At 39.7% G+C, this 13,810-nt stretch overlaps 1 protein-coding gene across 5 annotated transcripts in view; it reads left to right on the forward strand.

The window, feature by feature from the left end:
* The window catches only part of GRID1 (glutamate ionotropic receptor delta type subunit 1), an 887,376-nt gene extending 874,725 nt beyond the window's left edge, over positions 1–12,651 (forward strand). For 4 of the 5 annotated variants that reach the window (XM_042459512.1, XM_042459516.1, XM_042459515.1 and 1 more), the window contains one exon: positions 11,247–12,651. In XM_042459512.1, the coding sequence (XP_042315446.1) occupies positions 11,247–11,675 (429 nt within the window). In that variant the 3' untranslated portion in view covers positions 11,676–12,651. The remainder of the gene's footprint in view (positions 1–11,246) is intronic. The other variant, XM_042459519.1, reaches the window with a different exon arrangement.
* The last annotated feature ends 1,159 nt before the right edge of the window (positions 12,652–13,810 follow it).

Genomic DNA, 13,810 nt, shown 5'->3' on the forward strand with positions numbered 1-13,810 from the left:
TGATCTCATGAGATATTTAGACATGAAAGAAGATTGGCTCTGAAGCTCCAAAGGCTATCAACAGAGTAGAATCAGCCTTGGATTTGGGTTGGGTATTCCAGTATCAGCAAAGTACAGCACCATAGATGCAATTTGGCTTGCCCAGTGTTAGACCGCCATTCACGAGGTGAATTATGTTGAACTATTTAACCAATGTAACAAATGTAAATACTGTAATAGTTGAGGTGCATTTGCATTATCTCACATTAAGTGGAGGAGGAGTGGAGGAAAAAATCTTGAGATTACTATAGAATCTCATGTCTGCCAGACTTCAGTTGGGTTCTGTTTTTGGTCTTATGGGAATGTATGAGAATGGGAATTATTATTTTATTGGTTTTTATTATTTTATATTGGTCAATGACCAAATAAACAAATTTATGGGAATGCATGTTTTTAACTGTACTGTTCTTTTAAATTGTAACCTGCTCTGAGTCCCAACTTTTGGGGTGAAAGCAGAATATAAATAAATATAATAATAATACTTTGCTCATGCATAAAGTTAGCCAGCTCTAAGCATGCATATGTATACAATCTGTCTGTCTCTCACTTCTTAAATTATTTCAAAGGAAATTAGAATGATAATTCCCTTAGTGAAATATTAAAAAGTACTGGAAGAATATAAAATAAGTCAAAAGACTGATAATAAATAAGCAAAGTTTCTAAACAGGTTATGTTTCAATTGGCTTTTGCCTAAAGCAAATTTAGAAGGGAACTGGAAAGTCCTTCCTCAGGCAAAATATGTGAGAAAATTGAAGCATAGTTTTTAAAAAATCCTCTTTTTTTTTTTTAAGGTTAAGAAATTTCACCTGTGTAAGTAGGATGGGATTCATCCCTCCAGCATTGAATTTATTGGCAGTTTGGGAAGCCATCAACATATCATTCATTTTGAAATGTGGTCTTGACAGAGAATGAAAACTCAAATGGCTCTGTATGTACAACATATGCTTGGAAGACCACAAAGTTTCCTTCAATGAATTAGGCAGAATGTCAAATGCATTCCTGTCACAGCATAAAAAAGAAAGAAAAACTCCATAACAGAATCACTCCAACAGACTGGGAAATGATCTCAATTATGCCAGCAACTAGCTCTTTGTTGAAATAGCTCCACTACTGAGTATATCTATCCATCATGTAGGAAAAAATATCTTATTCTTTCTCTTAATATGGGAATTTAAAGTAATCTAACAAAACTGTTTCATGCAAGATTCAGGCCAGACCAAAAACAAATGAACAAACAAACAAACAAAAAACAGGCAGGGTTACCTACTTTATATAATAATAAATGATGGCCACGAGCATAAATGACTTTGAAGATGGACTAGACAACTTTATGGAGTCTGTCTTTCAATGGCTATTAGTATTGATGACAAAAAGAACCTCCACATTCTGGAGATTCATGAACCTCCATGAATGCAAGGGAGCAACAGTAAAAGGTTCCCTCGAACCAAGTCTTTTGTCAGAATACTTCTGGAAGAGGGACTAGGCAAGTTCATTAAATACATCTTTCAATATCTGTTATTAATGATGACATAAGGGACCATAGTATGCAGAAGGAGGTTCATGACCCTCCATGAATGCAAGGGAGCAACAGCAGCAGCCACCTCACTTTGCCTAAAAATAGGGTTGGCCTTCCAGGGATGGGTAAGTCATACAAGCAATTCCCACATCTACGCCATAGGTCTTTAAAGAAGTCTAATACTGGTGTGGGATCTACACATATTGTCTATAGTTGTGTGGGTGGAATTAGAGTGTAACAGGATACAGAAAAGATAAAATACAGATAGGGTCAAAACAGGCTGGTAGTAAGAGCCAGCTTCCTGGCAACGTGAGGACATGGCATTCAGACAGCGCATGCCCCCAGGCCTCTGGGAAGCTGTATGGCTGACCGCACATGCCGTGGCTTCACGGCAGTTCTGCAATGCATCGTTTACATGTGCCACACCACAGAAATGCTGAAAAGCTGCTGAAACAGTGGCAAAGTTGGCTTTTTCCCAGCTCAAAAAGGAGCTGCTTTCTCCTGCTTGTTTTTGAGCTGGGAAAACACAGGATTGGGGCAGTGGCCTGCAGTTGCCATGGCCCTGATCTGGCAATGAAAGGGACGCCCTGAAGCTGCTCCTTCAGGACCATCTGTTTTGCCCCATAGTTAGTTTAAATGTTATATAATATAGGATCTATCCAAAGCCAGCCTGGTAAAGTGGTTTGGGTATTGGACTACAACTCTGGAGACCAGAGTCCCATTCCCAGCTCAGCCATGAAACCTATTGGTTGACCATGAGTTAGTTAATATGCTCTCAGCCTCAGGGTAAGGCAATGACAAACGTCCTCTAAACAAATCTTGCCAAGAAACTCCCATGATACGGTCACCTTAAGGTCACCATAAGTTGGAAATGACTTGAAGGCACACGACAACAACAACAACAACCAGGATCTATCCAAGTGAAACCACACTATACACAGATAAGCTTTCCTTCATTGAGAAGACCATAGCAGTAACATATTTACATGGTTTATGGAACTCAAATAATTGTTCATATACATGTAGCCAGGATTTACCCACCACATCCCACTATTCTCCCACCCTGCAAAAAAATTCCCACCAGGAGACGCAAACTATTTGATAAACAAGAACTTTCCATTTTTTCACCATTTCACTCAGAGCGGATTCCTATTTGTAGAAATGTTGAATTAAGCAGAACAAACGATGTACAAATTGGCTCCTGTTCCTAAAGTGGTGGTGAATATTGTAAATTTGTCTTGTATGTTTATATAAGCACCATGATATCTCCATTTTGTATCTATATCTATATATGAGTGTGTAGGTTTTCACAGTTACATAACAATAACACCCACATTACCAAGAGGGAAGAATCTCACATATTTGTTACATAAACTTCTAAAGTTAATTAAAATTGTTGAGGAATGGGTAGAGGCTTCCTAGCTGCAGCAATATTCTAGCACCCAACAAATCTTCACAAAGTCTCATAAAAGCCATTTTGTTTAGCCATAACACCCTTTTCCCAAGCTCATTTTGGTTAATGCCCCTTTTCCAAGCTCATTTTGCACTCTCATTTCTTTCAGCTTCAAAAGTTTTGTCTTACCTCCTGAACGCCTTGCCTAACTTATAATAACTTCAGCTACAGCCAGGTGGATCAGACGTGTTCATTTACAGTGAAAGAACACTCCTGAACATTTCATACATAATAAAAAGAAACTCTTCTGAACTGTTCGGAAACCAGCTTTCATTAGTTTTTTGTGGGTTTTTTTGGGCTATGTGGCCATGTTCTAGAAGATTTTATTCTTGACGTTTCGCCGGCATCTGTGGCTGGCATCTTCAGAGAAGATCCTTCATTCTCTGTAGATGCCAGCCACAGATGCCAGTGAAACGTCAGGAATAAACTCTTCTAGAACATGGCCACATAGCCCCAAAAAACACAAAAAACTATAGATGCCAACCATGAAAGCCTTCGACTTCACACTAGCTATCATTGCTTGAAGGTTACTACTTCTGATCCTAATGGTTACTCCTTGGTGATTGCTCTTTTCTCTGTTGACAGAGCTTGGAAAGTTACTTTTTAAAAGTAATTATAGATTTTTCATAAGTAGCTATAGTTCCAAGTCTCAAAGAAAATGTTTCTCTCTCATAGATGAAAGAAAAACAAAAGAAAGATATAGAGGGAGGGAGGGAGGGAGGGAGAACATCAGCTGTTACTGACCAAACAAAACCCCCAAAATATACCTTTTCAGCCAAGCAGTGCCCCAGCTGAAGGGTATATGATGTGCTGCAGATTGGAGTGATGGGAAATGATAAGTGCAGTGTGCTCTGGGTCAAGGGCAACTTGATAAAAGCCATTGCAGCAAGGCCTGTCCACCTGTGTATCTAAGTCCACATTGTGACTAGGAAAATGGTGCACTTATCATTCTCAAGCTCACCAACCTGTTGTGCCTCAGAAAATCTTTGGCTGTGGTGCTGCCTGGCTTTAAAGATATATATCTATATATACAACATATATATGGGAATTCCTTAATTTCTCATTCTTTTAAAGGAACTAAAATAGTTACGTGTCCATTATTTTTTTTTAAAAAAAAACATGCTGAAAGACCTTGATCTGTAGTACAAAAAAAGACATCAAAGCAGTGAGGCCACACACCCTGCAACTTTAGAAATAAGCAAATAAGCTACACCACAAAAGTTATTCCATGTTATGTAGTAGTGGCATACTGTTTTGAGTATTGGACTATGACCCTGGAGAACCAGGGTTTGATTTCTAGCTTGACCATGTAAACCCATTGGGCAAGTCACACTCTCTTAACCTCAGGGGAAAGTAATGGCAAACCTCTGAACAAATCTTGCCAAGAAAGCACCATGATAGGTTTACCATAAGGTCTCCATAAATCATAAATTACTTGAAGGCACATAACAACAATAATGTTCGAAATGTAACATAACAAGCTATTAGCTGTTTATTGTAAAAAAAGGGAATTCATTATAAGAAACTAATTGACCACCTATGTTGGTAAAATAAAATAAAACCTTAAGAATACGTAGTCTCACAATAGATCGGGATGAGCAAGACTAGGTTACGTTACATTACATTTATTTATTCATTTATTTAGGCTGGCATCCTGTTGAATAGTTAAAAATGCATAAGCTAGATCTACACATCCATAACTGTTAGGCATTTATGTTTTTGATTGTGGCACTATTGCCAGGATTGTAAATGCTTCCTGACCAAGCTAACTTAAGAGCCAGCAGCTTCACCAAGTGACAGAAATACGTTCTGATGATGATTGGGATGTTTCTAGCATCTTCCCACCATCAATATGCAGCCTAACAGGGAACTGTTTCTGAATGTCTCACCAAAGATTTCTGTAGAAGGCACCTGGAAACTGGGTCCTACTGTAGCCCTGTCACTAGCATAGGAGACCTCCATTGCTCAGTGTGGCTGCTGGCTCTTAAGGTAGGTTTAGAGAGTTAAGAGACAATACATAGGTAAGTATTTGCAACTACATCTGTAATATAGGCTCTTAGTCTACATTTATATTTTGACTTTCTCTTTATATGTGACCCAAGGTGGCTAACAATGGTGGGTTACAGACCGCCTCTTTGGGGTGGGCTGCATCCGCCCCTTTCCCCGGTGTATCGGGGCCTCAGCGGCTAGACCGGCAGCCGCTGAGGCCCCAATCTGCCGCTTTGCAGGCCGCTTCCCCACAGCCTGAAAAGGGGTGTCCATGGGGCTTCAAGCCTATGAAGGCTGCGCCCAGTGCCCAGTGGACCGAAACGGAGCTCCTTACTGCTCTGCGCTAAGGGTGCACTAAGTGCCCTGGCACGGAGCGAGGATGTCATGCCCGCGCCGCCCAGTATAGAGGTGGCACGGTCGTGACGTCCTCATGGCAGCAGCCGTGTGGAATGGCCACTGCCATTTTGTGCGTGCAGAGCTCTCACTAGGGTTAGGAGGTGTGGAAGCACCGCCCCTTTCTAACCTTAGTACGCACTCTGCGCGTACTTTCTGGCCCGTCTATAACGGGCCAATATGACTTGAAACAAAACACAATTAAAACAATAGAGAATACAGTTGACAGTAAATCAAACAAACAATACCTGTTCTCCTCTTCAGCAGTTTCAAGACTGTAAGTTGGACTTAGGTTCTCACAACTGCCGGGTCTTCACACTTATTATGTATAACTAAACATAACCTAAAAATCTACCTTTGTAACCTGACAGTATCCTGACCAAAAATGTTTCTGAGGTGCTGAAGATTGGAGCAACAGGAGATGATATTTGCAGTACTATCCCATTCACAGGGGGAAATAATATTTCAATGCATAAATATCAATTTCTGCACACAAAATGCCATTTTCTGTGTCAGAAAATGCTGTTTTATATGCAAATCAACCGCATCTGAATTTTGCATAGAATAAATCTCCAATGATAGCATTTTCTGTGCAGAAACTGATATTTCTGCACTGAAATATTATTTCCCACAGATAAAATGCTGTTTCCTGCACAGAAAATTCATTTTCTGCACCAAACAACCACTTGTGAATTTTGCACAGAATAAGTCCCAAACTGCAAAAATTCTCATCAGTCCAGGATTTTTCTCATCTGGGTATCTCAGTATCAGAAAAAAAATGTTTGAATATGCTTTCCATCCCTACCAAGCAGACTATTTCTACAATACATACCTTTTTTATGGCTTTTGAACACATTGCCTTTTTTTCTCCTGCTACTGCCACATATGGCAGCATAGTTACACCAGCATAGTACAGTGGCCAGAATCACCTTGAAGTGATTTATCTGCATATGTTGGCTGTTCAACACAGGAAACTGTTTTGTACATATCTGCTGTAATGACTGGGCCTCCAGTTAGTTGAAGACTTCTGTCAGGCAGTAAAGAGCTATGCTGGGAGGGAGGTACATGCAAATGAGTAATTACATCACAACTGATGGAAGGCCCACTTGGCCAATCAGTGAGCAGGAGAGGGAGTTTCTTCCTGAAGCTTCCAACAGAGGGATATAAAAGGCCTCTGAGATCAGTTGGAGGAGTTTCTGCAGTGGGAGTCTGGAGTGAGAGTCTTTCCCTTGATGTGGGTCTTGCCAGTTGGGAAAAACTACAGGGTTGAGCATGTGTCAAGAAACCATACATCAGGAAGGTAGTTTGTGCTAAGCCAAGGCCAGTAACTACATCTCAAACCCATCTAGGCTGGCAGATTCCATCTCTGTATCAGTTACTTAGGAATGTGTCAGTTAGAACGGTTAGGCCTTATTAATTTTGTTTCTGTTGGCTTGCTTGAAATGAATACCTGATAACTATAGGTATTGTACCTGCAAGGTCAGAAGTCCTTGTATGATTTATATTATTTTTGTTAATAGAATAAATATTTTATTTAAAAGTTTCTACTATTTCTTTACATGTGCCTCAGTTTGGTTACTGCTTGCTTGGTTTTGAAAGGGAAGGGAACTATAAATCCTTAACAAGTCCCAGTGTGTGTTAAGGAAAGGTCATTATAAATTCACTGGGAGGTGGCAGTGTGATTCCATGTTCTCCAAGAGTCTCATTCAACTTTGCAGGGAGTGTGAACTGAGACCAGGAGATTTGGGGGGAAATAAAGGATCTGCTGAGACTAAGTGCCAAGACAGGGACACTGTTTGGGTTGCCTGGACCACAGGGATCATCACACCTGCTTATCTCACCAGGGATGTACAAACTTAAACTTACTGTATAGAACAATGATATTTGGTGATATTTGTTGACATGTTCAGGGTTATCAGTATTTTAACTATGACATGCGTATATACAGAGCACATTGTCAAACAATGATATGCAAAAAAAAAGAAAAAAGAAAATTAACAGATACACACATAAGTAAATGAATATAAAACTGTAAACACATAAATATTATTTTACATAAACAGAAGCTTCATGACCACATTTAATATCCTCACAAATGACAGCACATACAAAAGTTCTTAAATTAGGTATAGTCCCAGTTAGATTTAACAGAAGGCAATAATTGCTAAACTAACCCCAGCAAAAGTGCATGCAGAATGCAGCCAGAAAATTTTATGTAGGATTATGGGATATTCAACTAAGTCAGATGCTAGTGTTAAATTACTGTACTCCACTGAATCTTATTTTTCATTTATCTATGTAGTTTGATTTTATCAGTCAGTAATTATATTTGAGAAAAGGCCAACTTCCGGTGCAGTCTGGGCAAAAATTACCCAGCTACAGCCAAAACCAGTGAACACAGCAGAGTATAAAAGCAAACCCTCATCCCGCTATTGGTAATGCCAGTGCACTGACCACTTTCCACACTTTAAAGAAACAATCACAGACAGTTGAATCGTCCAAAGTTCCTGGAGGCTTTTATATTCAGTTAATACACACACACATACATACATACACAATATAATATAGCACATGCGCGCGCACACACACACACACACCTCTCTGACCTAATCAACTTCAAAGTCTGCTTCACAGATCCAAACCTAGTCCAAACACACACAGCAAATACACTGCTGCTTCAACCATAACTCTCAACCAACCAAATATTCCAGTTGTCAATACTCAACTGTCACCTGTCAGTCAAAATATTTTTCTTTTGCTTGAAGACATATTACACCAACAGATTTAACCTTACATTGAAACTTTGACTAATGAAGTTATAAATTAATTTATATTAAATACTAAATGTTCATTCAGTCAATTTTGGCATAATAATGCATACTCAATGTTTTTTTAAAACAGGAACAAAATAAATATGTTATACCCTTTTCTTTCCTTCAGCAGGCAGATTTTTATAGGTAAACCTCTTTTCCACTGTAGATTTTTGAAAGAGTGAGTTGCAACTGAAATGAAGTAGACAAATTGGGCAGCAATAAAAAAGAGTATACAACTAATATCCCTCAAGGTATCAGTCATGTTGGGCCTGTACAAGACACTTTCCTGTTTACCCACATAGAAAGGCTAGGCAGCAGTTTCTGGGTTATGACTGATAATAGAAAACTATATCCTGAGCTTTGAAAACCTTTTGGACGACAGCTCCAAGACACCCCCAACCAGCATATCTTCCTCCCAAAATATCTGAGAGTGGATACATGGTGGCAGGGAAATGGGTCACAACAAACAGGGGTGAAGATGATGGTGTTGTCAGTATGCCTCATGACACTTAGAAAAGTATTTGTTGTCAGTCAACAAAATTGATTCACATCTGAACTTCTCTCAAATTGTCAAAGAGAGGGTCTATTTGATAGAAAAATAAGAAATTGGTTTCCCCCACCAGATCTGGTGAGGAGTTTCTCTTACACTGCAACAAGTGCTTCAAGTCTGTACTATGTCAAAGTAGTGGTTTGGTTGTTATAACCCCATGATTCCATCCTGTATCAATACAGTAATGCCTATGTATGTGGATGGGCTGATGACACAGTTGCTTTTCCTGCCATTACTGGCACTCTATGTGGGCAAATAGACTTGCTATGAGGAATAACAAGATCATTATCCTGTCCCACATCATTTCATGGTTACAGACATTAATGGAACATTGTGGGCTGACACAATAGGAAAGTCTGTGGGAGGAAGCTGGGACTATACATAGCTAAAGGACAAAATTGCAGATCACATAGACCTCCTGCCCTCTCAGGTTCCTGAAAATGGGTATCATTACTGCACATCATTGGCCAAGTTACACGCATGTCCAGTATAAGTTGTTTCACATTCTCCTTTCCTCCTCTTCTTCTTTTCCTCCTGACTTTCCTCTGCATCTATTCATATAATCCCACTCCACTAATTTGAAATATTAGTGCTTATTTCTCCCTCTGTCATTTTTTAAAACTCTGCTTATAAGAATTTTGTTGATGGCAAGTCACCTTTTTTTCTTTTTACCATTAATTAATTCTTAATCACTGTTAGGTTCCTCCTCACTCACCTTCCATTTGACTTCCTATCAAAAAGATTGCTAAACTATCTGTACCATCATGATGAGCCTCCTTTCTCTCCACATATATTTCAGTCCACAAGACTATTTCACATGCAATACTTCACTTTAACAAATGGAACAAGGAAAAGGGGGAAGCACTATCACATGTGAGCAAACATCATGTAATCAAGTGGCGCTGCTGACATTAATTTTGGATTTTCTGCAAATTCAGAAAAACTCAAGGTTTGCAGCTTGGCCACATAAAACCTGTTTGCAGTGGTGTACAACAGTATAATCAAATGGCATTCTGCTAGTCTGAGAGTCTACAGCAAGACTTAAAGGAGATGTTTGAATTTTTAAGTGTGTGAAAAGTCCATCATTTACATATCCACAATCACATACTGGACCTATGTTTTACTTGGATTTGTTCATGGGTTTATAGAAAGCACAATTAGAGACAAAGCAGTAGAAATCCAACAATTGGTCGGATCCAGATTTAAGTGTGTGTATCAGGGCTTATGGAACCAGCCTTCCCTACTGCCTTTGGCCTATGGCATCCTTATAGTAGCCCTTCTAATGTTGAATTCCTTGAAAATGTTATGTAGAAGACTAGGTGATTCTGTTGGATAGATTAATCTGTGGTGCAAAGGGAAGAGAATATCCCTTCAATGGAGGAAAATATATTTCAGATCAGAAATATAGGGGAAGCTGTCTTAGCTCAATTCCTCTCCTTATTATGAAACAAAATTTAGCATTGTAATATTTGTAGGGGACTAAATGTACTACCAAGAGGATAGGAAGGGAACATTAACCTCTGCTAGGCAAATTACCTAAATCTGCATTTAGCCAAATCCTGCCATCTGTCAACCTTTGGGGCCCAGGTTTTCAGGCAAGCCTGAACAACCTGTGGTTCACTAAGCTAAGTCTAGTCCACTCGCTATCTACTACTACGTGTTTGAAATCACTATGCTGTTTCATTCCAGTAGGTAGCAAAAACTATTTTAAACTTAGTACATATCAGGTTAGGGATGCTTTGTCTAGCTCAGTGTTGGGCAAGTGTGGAAGGTTTAGGGATCAATTTTCTGCCACTGGGACCTTCCAGGGGGATGGTTGCACAGAACACCACAAATACCAAAGAACCATGACATAAAAGGTTGAAGTCACCAAAGTTAACTTTGGGTTTGGAACAATTGGGGGAAGAAGATTTTAAACAGGTTCCAAGAGAACCAATTAACCCATTTTTGCCCCCAAAAGGATGATCCAGGGACTCTAGAGAGGCTGAATGCTGCAAAATCGGCATCATAGTGACATATGCAACTTCAGAGCTGCACTTTGTCTATCCCTGATCTGCTTCTAAGTAGACTGTAAAAGTGGTCTGAATCCTGGGGCCAACAAAGATTGATATTTTTGTGAAGTCAAAGGCTTTCATGGGCAGCATCCATAGGTTTTTTTTGTTTGTTTGTTTTTTTTTTTTTTGGTGGGTTTTTCGGTCTATGTGGCCATGTTCTTGAAGAGTTTATTCCTGATGTTTCACGAGCATCTGTGGCTGTTGTCTTCTCTGAAAATGCCAGCCACAGATGCTGGCGAAACGTCAGGAATAAACTCTTCTAGAACATGGCCACATAGCCTGAAAAACCCACTAAAAAACTATTGATATTTTTGTCTGTGGGTGAAAATGCAAATTAAATACTATTTAGACAAATACAGTATGTCATCATCTTCTGTTTGCCTAGTGGTGAACCTTGTCGTGCATTTGGATTAATTGCCACTTTCTTCCTTTCACACAGGATAAAGAAGTGAACCTGGAGCATGTCCACAGGCGTATGAACAGTTTAATTGATGAAGACTTAGCTCACAAGCAACTCTCTCCAGCCTCCATTGAAATCTCAGCCTTGGAGATTGGTGGCTTGCCACCTAGTCAGACCCTAGAGCCTGTCCGTGAATACCAGAACACACAACTTTCTGTCACCTCATTTTTACCAGAACAGACAACTCATGGGGGCAGTAGGACACTCACAGGTGCCTCTGGTAGCAACCTGCCACTGCCTCTTAGCAGCTCAGCCACCATGCCCTCTATACAGTGCAAACACAGATCACCAAATGGAGGACTATTTCGTCAGAGCCCTGTGAAAACCCCCATCCCGATGTCATTTCAGTCTGTGCCAGGTGGGGTCATTCCAGAAGCCATGGAGCCATCCCACGGAACATCCATATAATGAAATCAACCAGCAAAGATTTTTAATACAATTTAAAAAATAAACTCTTACATTTTTCTTGTACATACCTGTAAATAACGAAAGAATGAAGTGGGGTAAAAAGTGTATTTTGAATATTCCCAATTTTCGAAGTCAGTAAAAAACAAACAAACAAAAAATACAAAAAAAGAAAAGACAAAATGTATGAATGACTTTGTAAATTTTGTTCTCTATGAATAAAAAAGGCAAAATACTTGTGATCATTCTCAAGTGCCAAAGAAGACCTTTTACTGGGACTGAGGGCAGTAAAAGGTTTATCTGGATTTTAACTGGTATTCCATTTTTGGGTTCTGTTTTCCTAAATTGGAAGCAGTGAAAAATGTTTATTTCTTTGTGTAAAGCAAACAGAAGCCAATCCGTTCCATTCACTTCTTTGACCTGGATTCTCTCCTTTGCTCATGTTCACAGTGCTCCCAGAAAATTTAAGAGCAAGTGGCCTCAAAAATCTTGAAATACCACTATGTTATGCATATGATAAGTCAAAGATACATAACTCTTTTGTTGCTGCAAAGATGAAAAATTCTTTTCTGCCATGGTTTCATGTATCGTGTTGTATGTGTAGCTAGTTTTGACCAGTCTATTGTATGCTTCCTTCTTCATGTTCAGGCCCCTGTCAGAGTATCTGAACCCACAAGCACAGGGTAATATGCTGGTGCCATCTGAAAAAATACATACATATATACATACATACTGATCAGGTATTTCACAGGCAGAAGTAAAATTCTAGACCTCAGTCTCTCCCTCATGAACAGCTGATGATCACTATTACCAGTTTTCTATACGGGCCCCATGTCCATGCCTCCTGCAGCTGCCCTCAAAATGTTGGGAAGAATTACATGTGAAGTACCCTTTGAACACATACTTCCTCAAAGAGCTATGGCAGAAGGTCTGTGGAGGTATAGGAAGATATACATGCTGTAGGCACACAGTTAAGCAAAATGTGATTGGCCCTTTCTTTCTTTCTTTCTTCTCTTTTCTTTCTTTCTTTCTTTCTTTCTTTCTTTCGGGTCTCTCTGTGTTTCTGTTGCATATGGGGGGGGGGGGACACTCCAAAGCATTGGGTGGGGATGTGTCTTAACTGAATTAAAGGCCCTGCAGCTTTATTCTGAAGAGAAAGTGTTAGAGCACATTTGTGAATTATCAGAACTGGGGTTGGTACTTTTTTGTTTTTGTTTTTTTGTTTAGGGTATTAGGGTATTAGTGTTGCAGGCCTAGTTCTCAATATCATGGATAAACATCCCTTCTATTTTGGTCCATGTCTTCTATTTTCTGCTATCATTGGACTAGATATTCCGTATGGAAGTCTGCTGTCATGTTCTTTTCCTCTTGTAATATGTAGGCCTGATACAGACTGCTGGCTTGCAGTGACCTGGGGCCAGAATTAGGACTTTGGAATGCGGAGTATCCGCACTCTCCTGAGCCTTACCACATGGCACCAGTGCCATCATAGCAGCCTCCCGTTACATGGAGGCTGCCATGGTGATGCAAGCGCCGCACCGCATCCACACATCATGGCACCATGTTTGCATCATCGACACATGGCATCTGCTGCGGGAACAAAAAAGAACCCTCTTTTAGCAGGTTCTTTTTGGTGCAGACAGAAGCCGTGCAGTCTGGCTGCTGCGGCGTCCCTTGGGGCAAAAATGGGCACCTCCAGCCCATCCTTTCGGGGTGCTCTGTCAAACCCCTTAGGCAGTTATGATAAGTAAGGGATGGGCAAATCTATTAATTTCTGTTTCAGTGAGTTTTTCATTTTTGCCTCTTACATCCAGTTTCCACATGAAATTGAGCATATTTTCTTTAAAAAACTGAACATAAAAATTAATATGCTGTTTTGTGCAGATTTCTGCAAATATATACATTTTACATCCAATTTTGCTTCTCATATACATTTTCCTTGTAAAGTGAACCCTTCTTATTCGTGGGCTAGCAATCCACATCTTTGACCGCTCATCATGCCCCATATTGTTCAATAGTGCCCCATGCATATGTCTGTGTTGATACAATTGAGTAATATGGAGTGTGACCATCTACATTTTTCACCATCTGCAAGGCACCATTATTATATGGATATTTTTGTCCATACTTTCCCTTAA

The sequence above is a fragment of the Sceloporus undulatus genome, chromosome 3, assembly GCF_019175285.1.
Source record: "Sceloporus undulatus isolate JIND9_A2432 ecotype Alabama chromosome 3, SceUnd_v1.1, whole genome shotgun sequence".
Taxonomy (NCBI): Eukaryota; Metazoa; Chordata; class Lepidosauria; order Squamata; family Phrynosomatidae; genus Sceloporus; species Sceloporus undulatus.